The following is a 14,667-nucleotide window of genomic DNA, read 5'->3' on the forward strand; positions in this document are numbered from 1 at the left end:
TTTTAGCCAGTTCAAATCTGCTTGGCTCTTGGCTGAGGAAATGAATGCAGGCGCAAAACTCTACGATTCTGACAAAATCAGATTAAGGCCACTCAGTTCAAAAGTATATACGCTACTCCTTTTTTTTTGCCCCCTTTCAAAAATAGTAATATAAAATCTGGACTTCTAAACTTATATGTGCACCTATTGCAAATTCACCAGGTGTGCAAGGTGATGGGGGAAAATAATTTTAATTACAAGACATATATGAATATGTATATCTTAACTCTAAGTCTATAGGATGACAAGCGAGAGATATCTTTTATCGCCAGCAAAAAAATTCTCGTATTCATGCATTAATCACTCTGCGTCAGCATGTTAGCCCAAACTGGGAAACCGCAAACAGAAATCATCTCCTAACGTGATTTAAGGGCTTCACTTACCTCCCAGTAGTACCTAAGCTGGCTCAGCCATTCGAAGTCGGTCTCGTCATTGACATGTTTGCTTACTAGAGTTGCCAGAACATCCCGAGCATGAACATCGAGCACGACGAGTGCGCCAAGAGTTACTCGATTCTGCTTTGATAACGTCCCTCGCACCAGTGTGACAATGCCATCAATCTGCCCGTTGCACTGTTCCAGGTACTTTTCAAGGGCCTGGGAGAAGTTTGGAGAGGGGGAAGGGATCAGACGCAAACAAATTACCGTATTTTTCTGTGTATAAGACAATAATAATAATAATAATAATAATAATAATAATAATAATAATAATTTATTATTTATACCCCGCCCATCTGGCTGAGTTTCCCCAGCCACTCTGGGCGGCTCCCAATCAGTGTTAAAAACAGTACAGCATTACATATTAAAAACTTCCCTGAACAGGGCTGCCTTAAGATGTCTTCTGAATGTCAGGGAATTATTTATCTCTTTGACATCTGATGGGAGGGTGTTCCACAGGGCGGGCGCCACTACCGAGAAGGCCCTCTGTCTGGTTCCCTGTAGCCTCACTTCTCGCAATGAGGGAACCGCCAGAAGGCCCTCGGCGCTGGATTTCAGTGTCCGGGCTGAACGATGGGGGTGGAGACGCTCCTTCAGGTATACAGGACCGAGGCCGTTTAGGGCTTTAAAGGTCAGCACCAACACTTTGAATCGTGCTCGGAAACGTACTGGGAGCCAATGCAGATCTCTCAGAACCAGTGTTATATGGTCCCGGCGGCCACTCCGAGTCACCAGTCTAGCTGCCGCATTCTGGATTAATTGCAGTTTCCGGGTCACCTTCAAAGGTAGCCCCACGTAGAGCGCGTTGCAGTAGTCCAAGCGTGAGATAACTAGAGCATGCACCACTCTGGCTAGACAGTTCGCGGGCAGGTAGGGTCTTAGCCTGCGTACCAGGTGGAGCTGGTAGACAGCCGCCCTGGACACAGAATTAACCTGCGCCTCCATGGACAGCTGTGAGTCCAAAATGACTCCCAGGCTGCGCACCTTGGTCCTTCAGGGACACAGTTACCCCATTCAAGACCAGGGAATCCCCCACACCTTTAAAGCCCTAAACAACCTCAGTCTGGTATACCGGAAGGAGCATCTCCAACCCCATTGTTCAGCTCCAAGGGCCTTCTGGCGGTTCCCTTCCTGTGCAAAGTGAGGTTACAGGGAACCAGGCAGAAGGCCTTCTCAGTAGTGGCACTCACCCTGTGGAATGCCCTCCCATCAGATGTCAAGTAAATAAACATATGACTTTCCAGGCAGCCCTGTTTAGGGAAGTTTTTAATGTCTGATGTTTTATCGTGTTTTTAATATTCTGTTAGGAGCCGCCCAGAGTGGCTGGGGAGGCCTGGCCAGATGGGTGCGATATAAGTAATAAAGTAGTAGTAGTAGTAGTAGTAGTAGTAGTAGTAGTAGTTATTATTTGCATGGTGTGTAAGGGAGAAAATCACACACTCTCTTCTGTTTTGAGTGCCCCCTTTGCATTAAGAGAACTCCATTCAAGGGCCCTGAGATTCAACCCCTTGTGCTTGAAGTATAAAACAACTTCAAAACATCCTAGGAAGCTGGACTAGATCATCCTTGTGTCCCTTCCATCTCTACAATTCTATTATCCCTCAGGTTCAAGCATCTTCCTTGTGGTGGTGGGGGGGGGAAGGATAATGGCAGAGCTTTGTATCCATAACGCCATCTCAGGGTGATGCAGTTTTAAAAATGAAGTACTGTAGCACCCTGCTTGTGGTTAACGCTTAGCTGGAATGAAATATTCAACGCAGCAATAGAGAAATTTAAATAATTATTTATTTGTCAGACAAATAAATGAGAGGCACAGTGGTATATGGTTACCAAGCTCTGGCCTGGCCTCCTGCCATTATGGCCAGCACTTATATTCCCTTAATCCAGCCCCCTTTGCTCCTCCTTTGGCTGCCTCTGTCCAATCAGCCTGGTTGGATTTCCTATTGGCTGATTGCTATAACCAATCCTAAAAGATACACCCATATCCTCCTGTCCTTATATGGAACACAAAGAGCTATATATTGTTACATCTATAAATGACAAATAAGTAGTAATATATCTTACATGTGTCTCAACAAGGAATCTTAATTACCAGCTCACCTCTTGCCCTCCTTGCCCTATTGCCTTCTAAAACAAATGGTTAATCTTAAATTTTTATCTTAAACATATGTCAAGGATCTTGAGTTTCACATCAACATTGAAAGATCTCCTTCATTTGAAGGTTTCTAAACAAATGCCTGACAACTTATATATCAAGACTGCTTGGATGGCGTCTTCCTGTCTGGCAGGAGGGCTAGGCTGGTGGCTGACTTAATTTCAGGATAAAATACAACTCTTACAACTATATGAAATAAGAATCTAGCATTTCTTAAATCCTTTGCATAATTACATTTAAGCCAGCATATTTCATACATTATCATAGATAGCTTTTTAGAAGGATAAACTTCCTCAAAGTAACAAGGAAGGAACAGTTTACAGCCTCAAAATAAAATAGGAAAAAAGCCTCTTCCCCTGTTTACACTCCCCCCCTTCTCCAGCCAGTTGCTTTTCCCATTAGATCTTCCCAACATTTATTGCCCTTAAACTCTCTCAGTTTAAGAAAGAAACAGCTTTAAAAAAAGACTTCCCAAAAATGCTTTCTTTCTGCCAGCCAGATGCTTCTCCATTTGGTCTTTAACCTTGGAAAGAAGATCTGGCTCATTTTACTGGGAGGCACATTGGTATTATTTTACTATTTACTCATTCCTAATTATATTTATCTCTGCCTTTGTTATCTTCTGTAACATGTAGGGTCAGTGTCCGTTCTCAGCCTGTAATTTCAGCTTTTACGACTTTGAGAATTGTTTTCTGCTATCAATCAAGGGGGCCCCTTGTCTAGGAGGAAAACATTGCCAGTGTTAAACAGCTAGTTTTCTTGCCTGGCATGAAACATTTGAAAATCTTTAAGCTCTCTCTTTAATATACAAGCCCTGATCAAACATTAATAAAATGCAGGCTTATGCCTGATGCCTCAGTACTGCATATTTGCATGCTACTGTAAAAACAGTTTGGGAATGAGAGAGCCAGCTTTGTTGGTACTGAAATAGACAAATTGATCACTGGGGATTTCTCTTGGTTTTTCTTTTTCCTTTTTTACCACATTCTGGCATTATTATTTTTGTTTGAAAGGGGGGGGGAAGCGTTGCACAAAAATTCATCGGAATTTTAATCACGTTTCTCCTAATATAAACTGTATAGATGAAATTTTGACTAATGATATACACATCTTTGCAAGCAATTTCCCATAACATAATGCATTTTGTATGCTATCTGCTGAATTATTATGAACGCGTCCCCCTAATTTACACATTTCTGTAAGCATTATTTGGTAGAAGAGCTGCATTCTAACATTCAGAGAAGTGCGGATTTTGGGGGAGGGCTGCTTTTCAGTTCCTGTAGGTAGTGCGAATTAGGTAGGCTTGCATTAAAATACGAGTCAAAGCGAATTTCTCCTGCATCCCTATTTCCCACAAGGCAGTGGAGTTTTCCTTCTCCTAGACAAGCTACCTTCCCAGACTGGTGAGCCCCATTTTCCCAGATGATGTGGTCAAAAATATATGCTTACCTGCTGGCCATTTTTAATAGCTGTTTGGACCTCCAAGGTCCAGAAAGTCTGAGATACACACAGAACTGTTTGTCCAGGCCAATCCCTTACCCAGTTTATACGGAGAGATTTTGGGTAGGCTTCTATCGCATAACCAATCACCTGGAGGTAAGGAAACGTGTCAGAGAAAAACCAAGTGGATATGAAAGGAAAGCCCAGATTTACAACTACAGGGAAGAAAGCAGTGCTAAAATTCTCGCAGCCTAATCTCTGCCACACAGGGTTATTACCTTGGCAATCCATAATGCCTGTAAGGTGTATGAGTTACTCGTGCGTAAACTGCCGCCTTTCTAGGCTTTATTGCCTTGGTTAAACTGTTCTGACTGCACAGCCCATCTCCGTGTGGCTGCCTCAGTCACTAGCAGAATCTGTCTGTGGGCGTTTCTTAAACCTTTTCCAGCATAGAAGCTGTCTGACTCCCAGTCGCCTCCTCCTCTCACTGCGCGGGAGTCTTCTGCGCAGGGAGGGCGTGGGTAGTGGAGGACCTGTGCTCTCCTCACTGATGTCCAGAGAACAATCCCAGAGCTCTCCCTCCGCTTCCCCCATTTGCCCCCCTTTATCCCTGGTGTTGCGCTGATTTCCTTCCTCCTCTACTGAGCTGCTTCTCCCCCTGGTGCTGGGTCCTTCGCCTGCAGAATCTGGGAGCCTCCCCTTCGCCTCTCGCTCTGATGTCAGTTCCCTGACAATGCCTAAATTGCATCATTCCTCCCTTCAGCTCAAGCAAGCATCTGAGCCAGATCAACGTCGTACAAAATGCAAACATGGCGTCCCTTTGCAGCTTGCCCATGGTTCTGAGCACCTGAATTTAAGAAGATTGCTCTCCCTTCACTCTGAGAGGAACAAATCAACTTCCACCTCTAAGTACACTGGAAGGATTGTTTGGAAGCCTGTTCCTAGCCTTGATTGTACACAAAAGGAGTGCAATCACGTGTTTAAAGATTAGCACGTTCAAGGATGCTTTTCAGTCTAAGCATTGAGCCACGAGAATTGGAGTAAAGTGCCTTATAAAAACTACAATAGGAAAGGAATGCACGAAAGATGCCGAAAACAGACCAAGAGAGCAAATGGAGTGAGCTTCATCAAAAACGGATTCAGAAAAGAAAGCTGCCAATTGACCATTTTTAATCAGGCTGTATTCATCCTGTGGCACGCTGTCAGCAAACCCCACAGAAATTGTCTTTCATTTGCTATTCTTGCTGCGGCTCCAATAAAACTTCGTTAGCACCGTAGTTTTTGTTTTGTTTTTTCCTTCACTGTTAACCAATTCATGGGAAATACTACTGGGCTGTAAATTTGTCAGGGGGAGGCACAGCACTTGTACTCTGATTATCACATACTAGCAGGATGCATTGATTCAGACGGAACAACTTCCCCTTCTCCTTTAATGGATAGAGCAAATTTTGCACTGCGTATTTCTTCCAAGAGGCCTCCTGAAGTCTCTGTTTATGGATCCCTGATTGCCCACAGAGGCCTTGAGCCAGCATAACATAGGGGCTCCTTGAGTCCTCTGCTACATCACACCAACAGACTCCAGTGTGGATCAGGCCCTCTCTGAGTGCAGCAGTCCAATTCACACGCATGTACACATTTTCAAAAACTTAAAACAGCTGCTGCTATTGGGCCAGATAATTAGCAGACATAGGCACCAACTCTATGGGGCTGCGGACATCTCAGCCCCCCCAAGTATGTAGAGATGGGGCTGAGCACGCCCCCCCCCCATGTTGAGGGGTCCTGCCAGGTCTCCCTGCAGTAGCAGCAGGGTACACAGACTCCTCCCGACGTGCGTGGCGTCACACAAATGACGTCACACACACACAACGAGCCCTCTCCCCCAATGTCAGTCAGAACTCAGCCCCTCTGCTAGCAGAAAGGGTTCACCATTACCAGTCTGTAATATTTGTGATCTAAGATTCCAGAAAAACATTTGGGCAAAAGGGAGTTGGACCGAATGACCCTCGTGGTCCCTTCCAACTCTACAATTCTATGACTCTATGACAAGCAAAAGACATACAATGGTACCTTAGTTCTCAAACTTAATCTGTTCCTGGAAGTCCATTCGACTTCCAAAACGTTCGGAAACCAAAGCTCCAGCAGCCAATCGGAAGCCGCGGAAGCCCTGTCGGACGTTCGGCTTCCAAAAGAACATTCAGAAACCAGAACGCTCACTTCCGAGTTTTGATCGTTTGGGAGCCAAAATATTCGAGAACTAGGCTGTTCGAAAACTAAGGTGCGACTGTATCAGTATATCACAGTGTTCAGCTGGTGATATACAGTGGTACCTCAGGTTACATACGCTTCAGGTTACAGACTCCGCTAACCCAGAAATATTACCTCGGGTTAAGAACTTTGCTTCAGGATCAGAACAAAAACCGTGCTCCGGCAGCAGCAGGAGGCCCCATTAGCTAAAGTGGTGCTTCAGGTTAAGAACAGACCTCCAGAACGAATTAAGTTCTTAACCCGAGGTATCACTGTATCACGATATTGAAAACCAGATATCGCATGGCCCTACTTGTGGGGAGCGTGTCAGGACCAGGAAAAGGGCAGAAACACCAGCCATGGTTTAGTTCTACTTTCTTTCCCTTCTGTGTTTGTTTGTTTTTGCTCCGTTGCTACTATAAAAATGAGGGATGTTTCTGCTGTAGGTGTTTGTGGGCAAAGATTCACACCGCTCAGGATGAGAGCCCAGAGGGATTGGGGAGTTGGTGAAAGATTTCAAGATGCTCCACAGCCACAGAGTAGAGGCCTCTTTTGTGTGAGAGACAGAGAGGGAATGAGTGAGCTGCTATAGATGTAAGAGACTGACCGAACCCAAAGGGTGCTCATCAATGGTTCCTCTTCATCCTGGAGAAGAGTGACTAGTGGGGTGCCACAGGGTTCTGTCTTGGGCCCGGTCTTATTCAACATCTTTATCAATGACTTGGATGATGGACTCAAGGGCATCCTGATCAAATTTGCAGATGACACCAAACTGGGAGGGGTGGCTAACACCCCAGAGGACAGGATCACACTTCAAAACAACCTTGACAGATTAGAGAACTGGGCCAAAACAAACAAGATGAACTTTAACAGGGAGAAATGTAAAGTATTGCACTTGGGCAAAAAAAAAATGAGAGGCACAAATACAAGATGGGGGACACCTGGCTTGAGAGCAGTACATGTGAAAAGGATCTAGGAGTCTTGGTTGACCACAAACTTGACATGAGCCAACAGTGTGACGCGGCAGCTAAAAAAGCCAATGCAATTCTGGGCTGCATCAATAGGAGTATAGCATCTAGATCAAGGGAAGTAATAGTGCCACTGTATTCTGCTCTGGTCAGACCTCACCTGGAGTACTGTGTCCAGTTCTGGGCACCACAGTTCAAGAAGGACACTGACAAACTGGAACGTGTCCAGAGGAGGGCAACCAAAATGGTCAAAGGCCTGGAAACGATGCCTTATGAGGAACGGCTAAGGGAGCTGGGCATGTTTAGCCTGGAGAAGAGGAGGTTAAGGGGTGATATGATAGCCATGTTCAAATATATAAGAGGATGTCACATAGAGGAGGGAGAAAGGTTGTTTTCTGCTGCTCCAGAGAAGCGGACACGGAGCAATGGATCCAAACTACAAGAAAGAAGATTCCACCTAAACATTAGGAAGAACTTCCTGACAGTAAGAGCTGTTCGGCAGTGGAATTTGCTGCCAAGGAGTGCGGTGGAGTCTCCTTCTTTGGAGGTCTTTAAGCAGAGGCTTGACAACCATATGTCAGGAGTGCTCTGAAGGTGTTTCCTGCTTGGCAGGGGGTTGGACTTGATGACCCTTGTGGTCTATTCCAACTCTATGATTCTATGATATGAACCCCTGGTTAAGATCAGGGGTTATTCAGTCTGTTGAACGTTGTTTTTTACAAAGTAATAAACATAAACAAATAAAAATGTGCACCCCACCACCGAGACCATTCCATTGTAACTATCCAACCTCCCAAAATTTCAACACCTCTTGCGATGGTTTGACCCCTTTCCATTTTAACAGTACAAATTCTACAAACACCCTCCATATCTCCTCAAAGTTATTTCTCCTGCATATTCCCCATCTTACTTTAATGGCACATGTTAATTTATCATTAATAGCTATATCCCACACCTCTTTATACCATTCTTCCATTTTGTATTCTGCTTGCCCCTTCCACTTCCTAGCTATAATAATTCGTGCAGCTGTCAATAAATTTGTGAGCAAGTCCTTCCTAGTCTGCAAATCTTCCACCCCCACCATAAATTGATAACAATGCTACCTCTAGACTTTCAGTCAGTTTTAACCCTGTGATTTCTGTTATCTTTTTAAACACCCTTTGCCCCCAAAATTGTACATATTTACACCCCCACCACATGTGAACATAATTCCCTGTTTCCTGGCATCCCCTCAAACATAACACCAAATATTTCTTGTTTATTTGATTTAATCTGACTGGTGTATTTAAGGCGAGTTAACACTCCATTTTTGCTTTTATTGTTTTTATTTATTAAATTTGTACATCTCCCTTCACTTGGTTAAATCGGAATGTTAATCCCTGCCCTTACTGTAGTTTAGCTTTATCTATTTGTTTGGCGTTTACCCAAATGGGATATATGTTACCTTGTGGATGGAGTTGACCATCGCTGTTTCCAGTTCAACTAGCCATTTTTCCACTTGACCTCTAGCTTTAGCTGTTGATATTGTGTTAATGAGGGCAATGACTTCTCCTTCGCTGCTTTTCATGTGCGTGATATCCAAGACTTCGGTAAACTCCACACTAGCAATTCCTTCAAAGCACTTTTTCAAGTGAGGCTTCACCCTGCAGAAATAAGAGAGAAGGGAATTAAGAAACAAACGTTGCATTCGGCAACAAGTTATGACACCTTCAAATAACAAGTTGTTTGTGTGTTGTATATTTAGATTAATAGCCTCACACTATCTCAATGAGTCAGAGCAGTTTCTTCTATCCACAGAGAGCATTTTTCATTCCCATTTATCAGTCTCACAAACAATACACTCTGCATATTAAATACTGTACCATTTGCTGTAAATTCTCTCCGAAACATGTTGAACACAGAAATAAGCATCTACTGGAACAGTCCTAGAAAATTTCCAGCAAATAGCTAGACTGTACCAGGAATAGTACGTAACTTCGAAAAATCTACCTTGCTGCCTAACACATAAAATTATTTTGTGCATTTTTCATTTCAGATTTTTTGGTGTGTGTGTGTGTGTGTGTGTGTAGAGAGGGAGAGAGGTGTTGTGCTTAAGTGTTCTGTAAGTGCTTCTGGAACAGTTTCCAGCAAGCATTAAGACAGCCACCCAGTGTTATTTCACCACTGTGATCAATAACCATCCTTCTGACCTGTTTGTCAGACAGCTATTCGTGCTGAGGGCCTGACTGCTTCACACCATCAGTCTTGTACAGACTTTCAACCTGTACAAGGATCAAGAGTCTTCTGTTAGCGCTGCCCATTTCCTATAAGTAGGGGCAGAGAAACTTTTTCAGCACATTCCTTTTGTGGACAACCTTCCAATAGCCATGTGCAAGAGGTGGCCGTGGCCAGCAGAAAAAGAGAGAGGAGCTATATTTCAGCCACAAAAATTGCCATCTGTACAATGGTATAGGGATGCGGGTGGCGCTGTGGGTTAAACCACAGAGCCTAGGACTTGCTGATCAGAAGGTCAGTGGTTCGAAATGTGTGTGCATCTTATGGAGTGAATGCAGGCTGTGCAGCTATCCCAGAAGTCAGAACAGCAAGAGGGATTGCTGCTTTCACTGCCCAGCAATCCCTCTTGCTGTTCTGGCTTCTGAGATTCAGAATATTTTTTTTCTTGTTTTCCTCCTCCAAAAACTAGGTGCGTCTTGTGGTCTGGTGCATCTTATACAGCGAAAAATATTGTATTTGTGCCTAGGACAGTGCATGATCACGCACACGATCCCAATTGTAAACTGGGATTGGACCCATTCCAACCCACTCTGGATCCGAATCCAGATCGTGATCCAAAGTGTAGAAATCTACAGAAATCCCATGGACTTGCTCCGCTTGTCAACCCCGCGCACCCTGCCTCAGTTTGCCTCCCCCCAAGGGATCACGTATCTTGTTTCCCTGGGTGGATGATAGAGAAGGATGTGAGAGTTTATGGAGAAAGTAGCCCATTGTACAAAGCTGAAATTTACATTTGTTGCTCTTTCCACTTTTGCCTGACTCATCAGTGGCATGTGGACCCCAGAAGCTTGCCCCAGGAGCAAATGTGGCCCTCACTTGGAAAAAGGTTTCCTACCCCTGCTGTGAAGGGGACACAGGAAACAAAGTACCGTATTTTCCGGCGTATAAGACGGCTGGGTGTATAAGACGACCCCCAACTTTTCCAGTTTGGGATATACTCGCCGGATAAGACTACCCCTCTTCCAACACACACCAAATAAAAATTTAAAAAAAACAGTCTCCAGTCTGGCTCAGAAATCCGCTCCACTTCCCAGTGGCTGGGGGGGGGGGCGTGGCCGGGTCCGTTTAAACAGAGGAACGAGCCAGAGGGCTTCCTCTTTGGTTCGCTTCCTCAGTCGCTAGGACGTCGCTGAACTTCGGTCAGTTATTGCTTTTGTCAGACCTGCTGAAGCATTTTGGGGGGATTTTTCACTGCTTTTGTTGAGCTACTCTCGTGGAATTTGCTAGTGGTCTACTACCGGGAGCAGTTAGGGTCGTTCAGTTGCTGGTGATTGGGGGGGTGCTTCTGGGGCCAATTTTCAAGCATATTTCTGCTTCATCTAGAGAGCTTGGTGTCCTCTGATTTAATTTGCTGTCGTTTTGTCCTTTGGTGGGGAGTTGCTGCAGGAGCTGCTGCTGTGGGTGGTGTATAAGACGACCCCCGGCTTTTGAGAAGATTTTCCTGGTTTAGAAAGTAGTCTTATACGCCAGAAAATACAGCAGTGAAAAATAAAGTCAGGGCTACAACAGGAGGGATGGCAACGTTTTCAATATATAAGGAACAGGTGTCTATGTGTCTATGTGTTCATTGTTGCCTCATAGCATGTGAAAACTTCGTTAAGGTGAATTACGGCTGCGTATCAACCAATACTATATACCGTGTCGGATCTTTGGTCTCTGAGAGAATCTCCAGCAATTCATCATTGGATAAGAAGAAGAATCTGGGAAAGAAAAGACGTTTCTTTTCTAAATACTCATTCAGCCCCTTCAGAATCATTTCTAGGAACTCGTTGCATTTCTTCAGTTTTTCCAGCATCTTGTCTATCATCACTACCGTCAGAACATGCTTGTCCTGAAGAAAGGAAGAAAGGATTATGAAAATCAGCACCATCTCAATCTACAGGCCAGTTGTTGTTGTGTTAGGGACTCAGTTGCTGAAGAAGAAGAAGAAGAAGAATAGTAGTTTGGATTTGATATCCCGCTTTATCACTACCCGAAGGAGTCTCAAAGCGGCTAATATTATCCTTTCCCTTCCTCCCCCACAACAAACACTCTGTGAGGTGAGTGGGGCTGAGAGACTACAGAGAAGTGTGACTAGCCTAAGGTCACCCAGCAGCTGCATGTGGAGGAGCGGGGAAGCGAACCCAGTTCACCAGATTACAAGACTACCGCTCTTAACCACTACACCACACTGGCTCTCAAAGAAGGAGCAGCGAAGCCGTAACCATCTAAGTGTTGCTGGACTCCAACTCCCATCAGCCCCGGGTAGTGCGGCCAATAGAATGGGACTCTGGGAGCAGTAGTCCAACAAGATATGGAGGGTCACTGTTTTTACATCTCTGCTCTAGAAGGTGAAAGGCCCAGAGGTGAGAGGAATTGGCTCAATTTTCCTCTGTATATTTTTGATAATGAATCATCTTTGAAAGTTCCCTTGATCCTTCTGTGGCACTGACATGTCATTTCATTTCACTTTTCACTTTTAGTTTATATACCGCCTTTCTGTATTACTACTACTGGATCTCAAACACATTGGCTCCCGAACAAATCCAGAACGAACAAAACCCAGAAGTGAGTGTTCCGGTTTTCGAACGTTCTTTTGGAAGCTGAACATCCGACGGGGCTTCTTCAGCTTCCGATTGGCTACCGGAGCTCCCAGCAGCTAATCAGAAGCCACGCTTTGGTTTTCGAACGTTTTTAAAGTCAAACGGACTTCCGGAACAGATTCCGTTCAATTTCCAAGGTACGATTGTATACACAATGCAGAAGAAACACCTAATTACAAAAAAGCGATAAAAGCATAACTTTAAAATAATCAACTTATATCAAATAAAGCAGCATTCAATAATCCTTTAGAATATAAAGGTAAGCAGTAAAATTAAATGTCAGCAAAAAATAATTAAACAATTTACACTTAACAATTACAATAAAGAATTATTAAAGTATAATCAATAAAAATAATGGCATGTCACAATGCATAATATACCACAAAACATATGGATCAAATTGAGAAGCAAGGACACACAAATTTAAAAATAATTATTAAAAAAAATCCCTGAACTCCTCTTCTCTCTTCTCAACTGCTTCTGAATTTCATCACCTCCTGAATTTTTCCCTTGGCCAACACATTCTGCCTATTCTACTTTTCAGTTGTGGCTTTGCTGATATTTTTGCTGTTAGCTTTTTCATTTATTTATTTTTGATTTTTAAAATAGCCTGTACTTGTTTGCCACTTTGACTCGTTCAGTCTCGAGTTGGGACGGTGGGATATAAATGTTCTCAATAAATAAACAAAGGAAAAACCAGATGTGTGAATATTCACTGAGCCTTCTCAACATAGCTTTTATTTCAACACTGCACAGTATCTGACAGCTGGCATGTATATAGCCAACATTTGAGAGCATCTGACAGGTTACCAGCCAGAATCTTGACAGCTGACTTATAACTCGCCCTGGCATGCAGTAACATTAGAGAAAGGCATGCAACCTGATGGAAAACCACGGCAAATACAACAGGAAATGGGAACGGAAGTGATGGAATTGGGTGCAAATTAAGGAATGCATAATAAGAAAAGAACCGTGGAATATTATTTTAATATATAGAGAGAAACTCTTGTGTGAACACAGATTGTAAGATTTACTGTTGTTTAATATGGAGGAATGGTTGTTGAGGTTACTGGAGATAACGTTGATATGTTTGATTAGAGAAAAACTATTGCTCATATTTCTCAGTAACAGTAATTAGAGAATCCATTTTGGACTTCTTGTGTGAAAAGGAAAATGAATTAATCTGGCACATTTGGGTTGGAGGATTGGGAAAATATTGCCTAACAGAAAGTAGATCAGTCAGATGTCATTCTAGAGTGAATATTTTGAGTAATTTCTTTTACATATGTAACTGACAGACGGATAATCAGAAGTCCTATTGTTTTTCCTCTTTTTCCTCTCTTTTTCCTCCTATTTTTTTGCTTTCCTTTGGTATTTTCTTTTCTCTCTCACACTCTGTTTTTGTTTTTGTTTAGATTAGTTTCTTTTATCTTATTGTATTATGAAAAAGCTTTAACAAAATCTTATTTTTTAAAAAAAGAAACAGGCATGCGACCTTTAAGAAATGAATTTACTAATGAATCGCTTTTTTAAAAAAAATTCATTTACTAAATTAAGCAACACTTTTTTAAAAAAAGAAAGTGAATTGTTTTTAACATATCTTAACAAACATCATATGAGAGGAAGCATTTAAGATGAGGCACCCATGCTTCAATTTTACAGAGGAGAGAAGGCATCTGCAGATTTAGTTATTAATTACTCGGTTTATTTATTAAAACTCATTTGAGTAAGAGTTAGTATATGACAAGCTCCAATAACTGAACCAATCAGTATCTGACAGCTACTAACAGCTGGCATTCGCCAGGAATTAATATTGGACAGTATCTGTTCCACTATTTTCAACAGAATTTAGTAAATGTGGGTTTTAACTGTTTACCTTTCCTCTAGAACGGAGATAATGAAATTTGAGGTCAAGTGCTCAGTTGGTCCCCTTCATGGATCACTGCCTTGCCATGGCAAAGGGGCTTGAATAACTCAGAGAAGCTATGAGCTATGCTGTGCAGGGCCACCCAAGATGGACAGGTCATAGTGGAGAGTTTTGACCAAACGTGATCCACCTGGAGAAGGAACTGGCAAGCCACATGGTTTTCCCAGTAGTGATGTATGGAAGTGAGAGCTGGACCATAAAGAAGGCTGATTGCCGAAGAATTGATGCTTTTGAATTATGGTGCTGGAGGAGACTCTTGAGAGTCCCATGGACTACAAGAAGATCAAACGTATCCATTCTTAAGGAAATCAGCCCTGAGTGCTCACTGGAAGGACAGATTGTGAAGCTGAGGCTCCAATACTTTGGCCACCTCATGAGAAGAGAAGACTCCCTTGAAAAGACCCTGATGTTGGGAAAGATGGAGGGCACAAGGAGAAGGGGACGACAGAGGACGAGATGGTTGGATAGTGTTCTCGAAGCTACAAACATGAGTCTGACCAAACTGCGGGAGGCAGTGGAAGACAGGAGTGCCTGGTGTGCTCTGGTCCATGGGGTCACCAAGAGTTGGACACGACTAAACAACAAGCTCAGTTGGTAGAGC

At 43.3% G+C, this 14,667-nt stretch overlaps 1 protein-coding gene across 1 annotated transcript in view; it reads right to left on the bottom strand.

Annotated features, from left to right (window-relative positions):
- The window catches only part of DNAH7 (dynein axonemal heavy chain 7), a 155,582-nt gene that overhangs the window by 97,225 nt on the left and 43,690 nt on the right, over positions 1-14,667 (bottom strand). Inside the window, exons 19-22 of the mRNA XM_083467323.1 lie at positions 11,195-11,388; positions 8,728-8,926; positions 4,081-4,221; positions 423-635 (exon numbers count right to left, since the gene is read on the bottom strand). Coding sequence (XP_083323449.1) covers positions 423-635; positions 4,081-4,221; positions 8,728-8,926; positions 11,195-11,388 — 747 coding nt within the window. The remainder of the gene's footprint in view (positions 1-422; positions 636-4,080; positions 4,222-8,727; positions 8,927-11,194; positions 11,389-14,667) is intronic.

The sequence above is a fragment of the Podarcis liolepis genome, assembly GCF_965112155.1.
Source record: "Podarcis liolepis genome assembly, chromosome: 1".
In the NCBI taxonomy this organism is placed as follows: domain Eukaryota; kingdom Metazoa; phylum Chordata; class Lepidosauria; order Squamata; family Lacertidae; genus Podarcis; species Podarcis liolepis.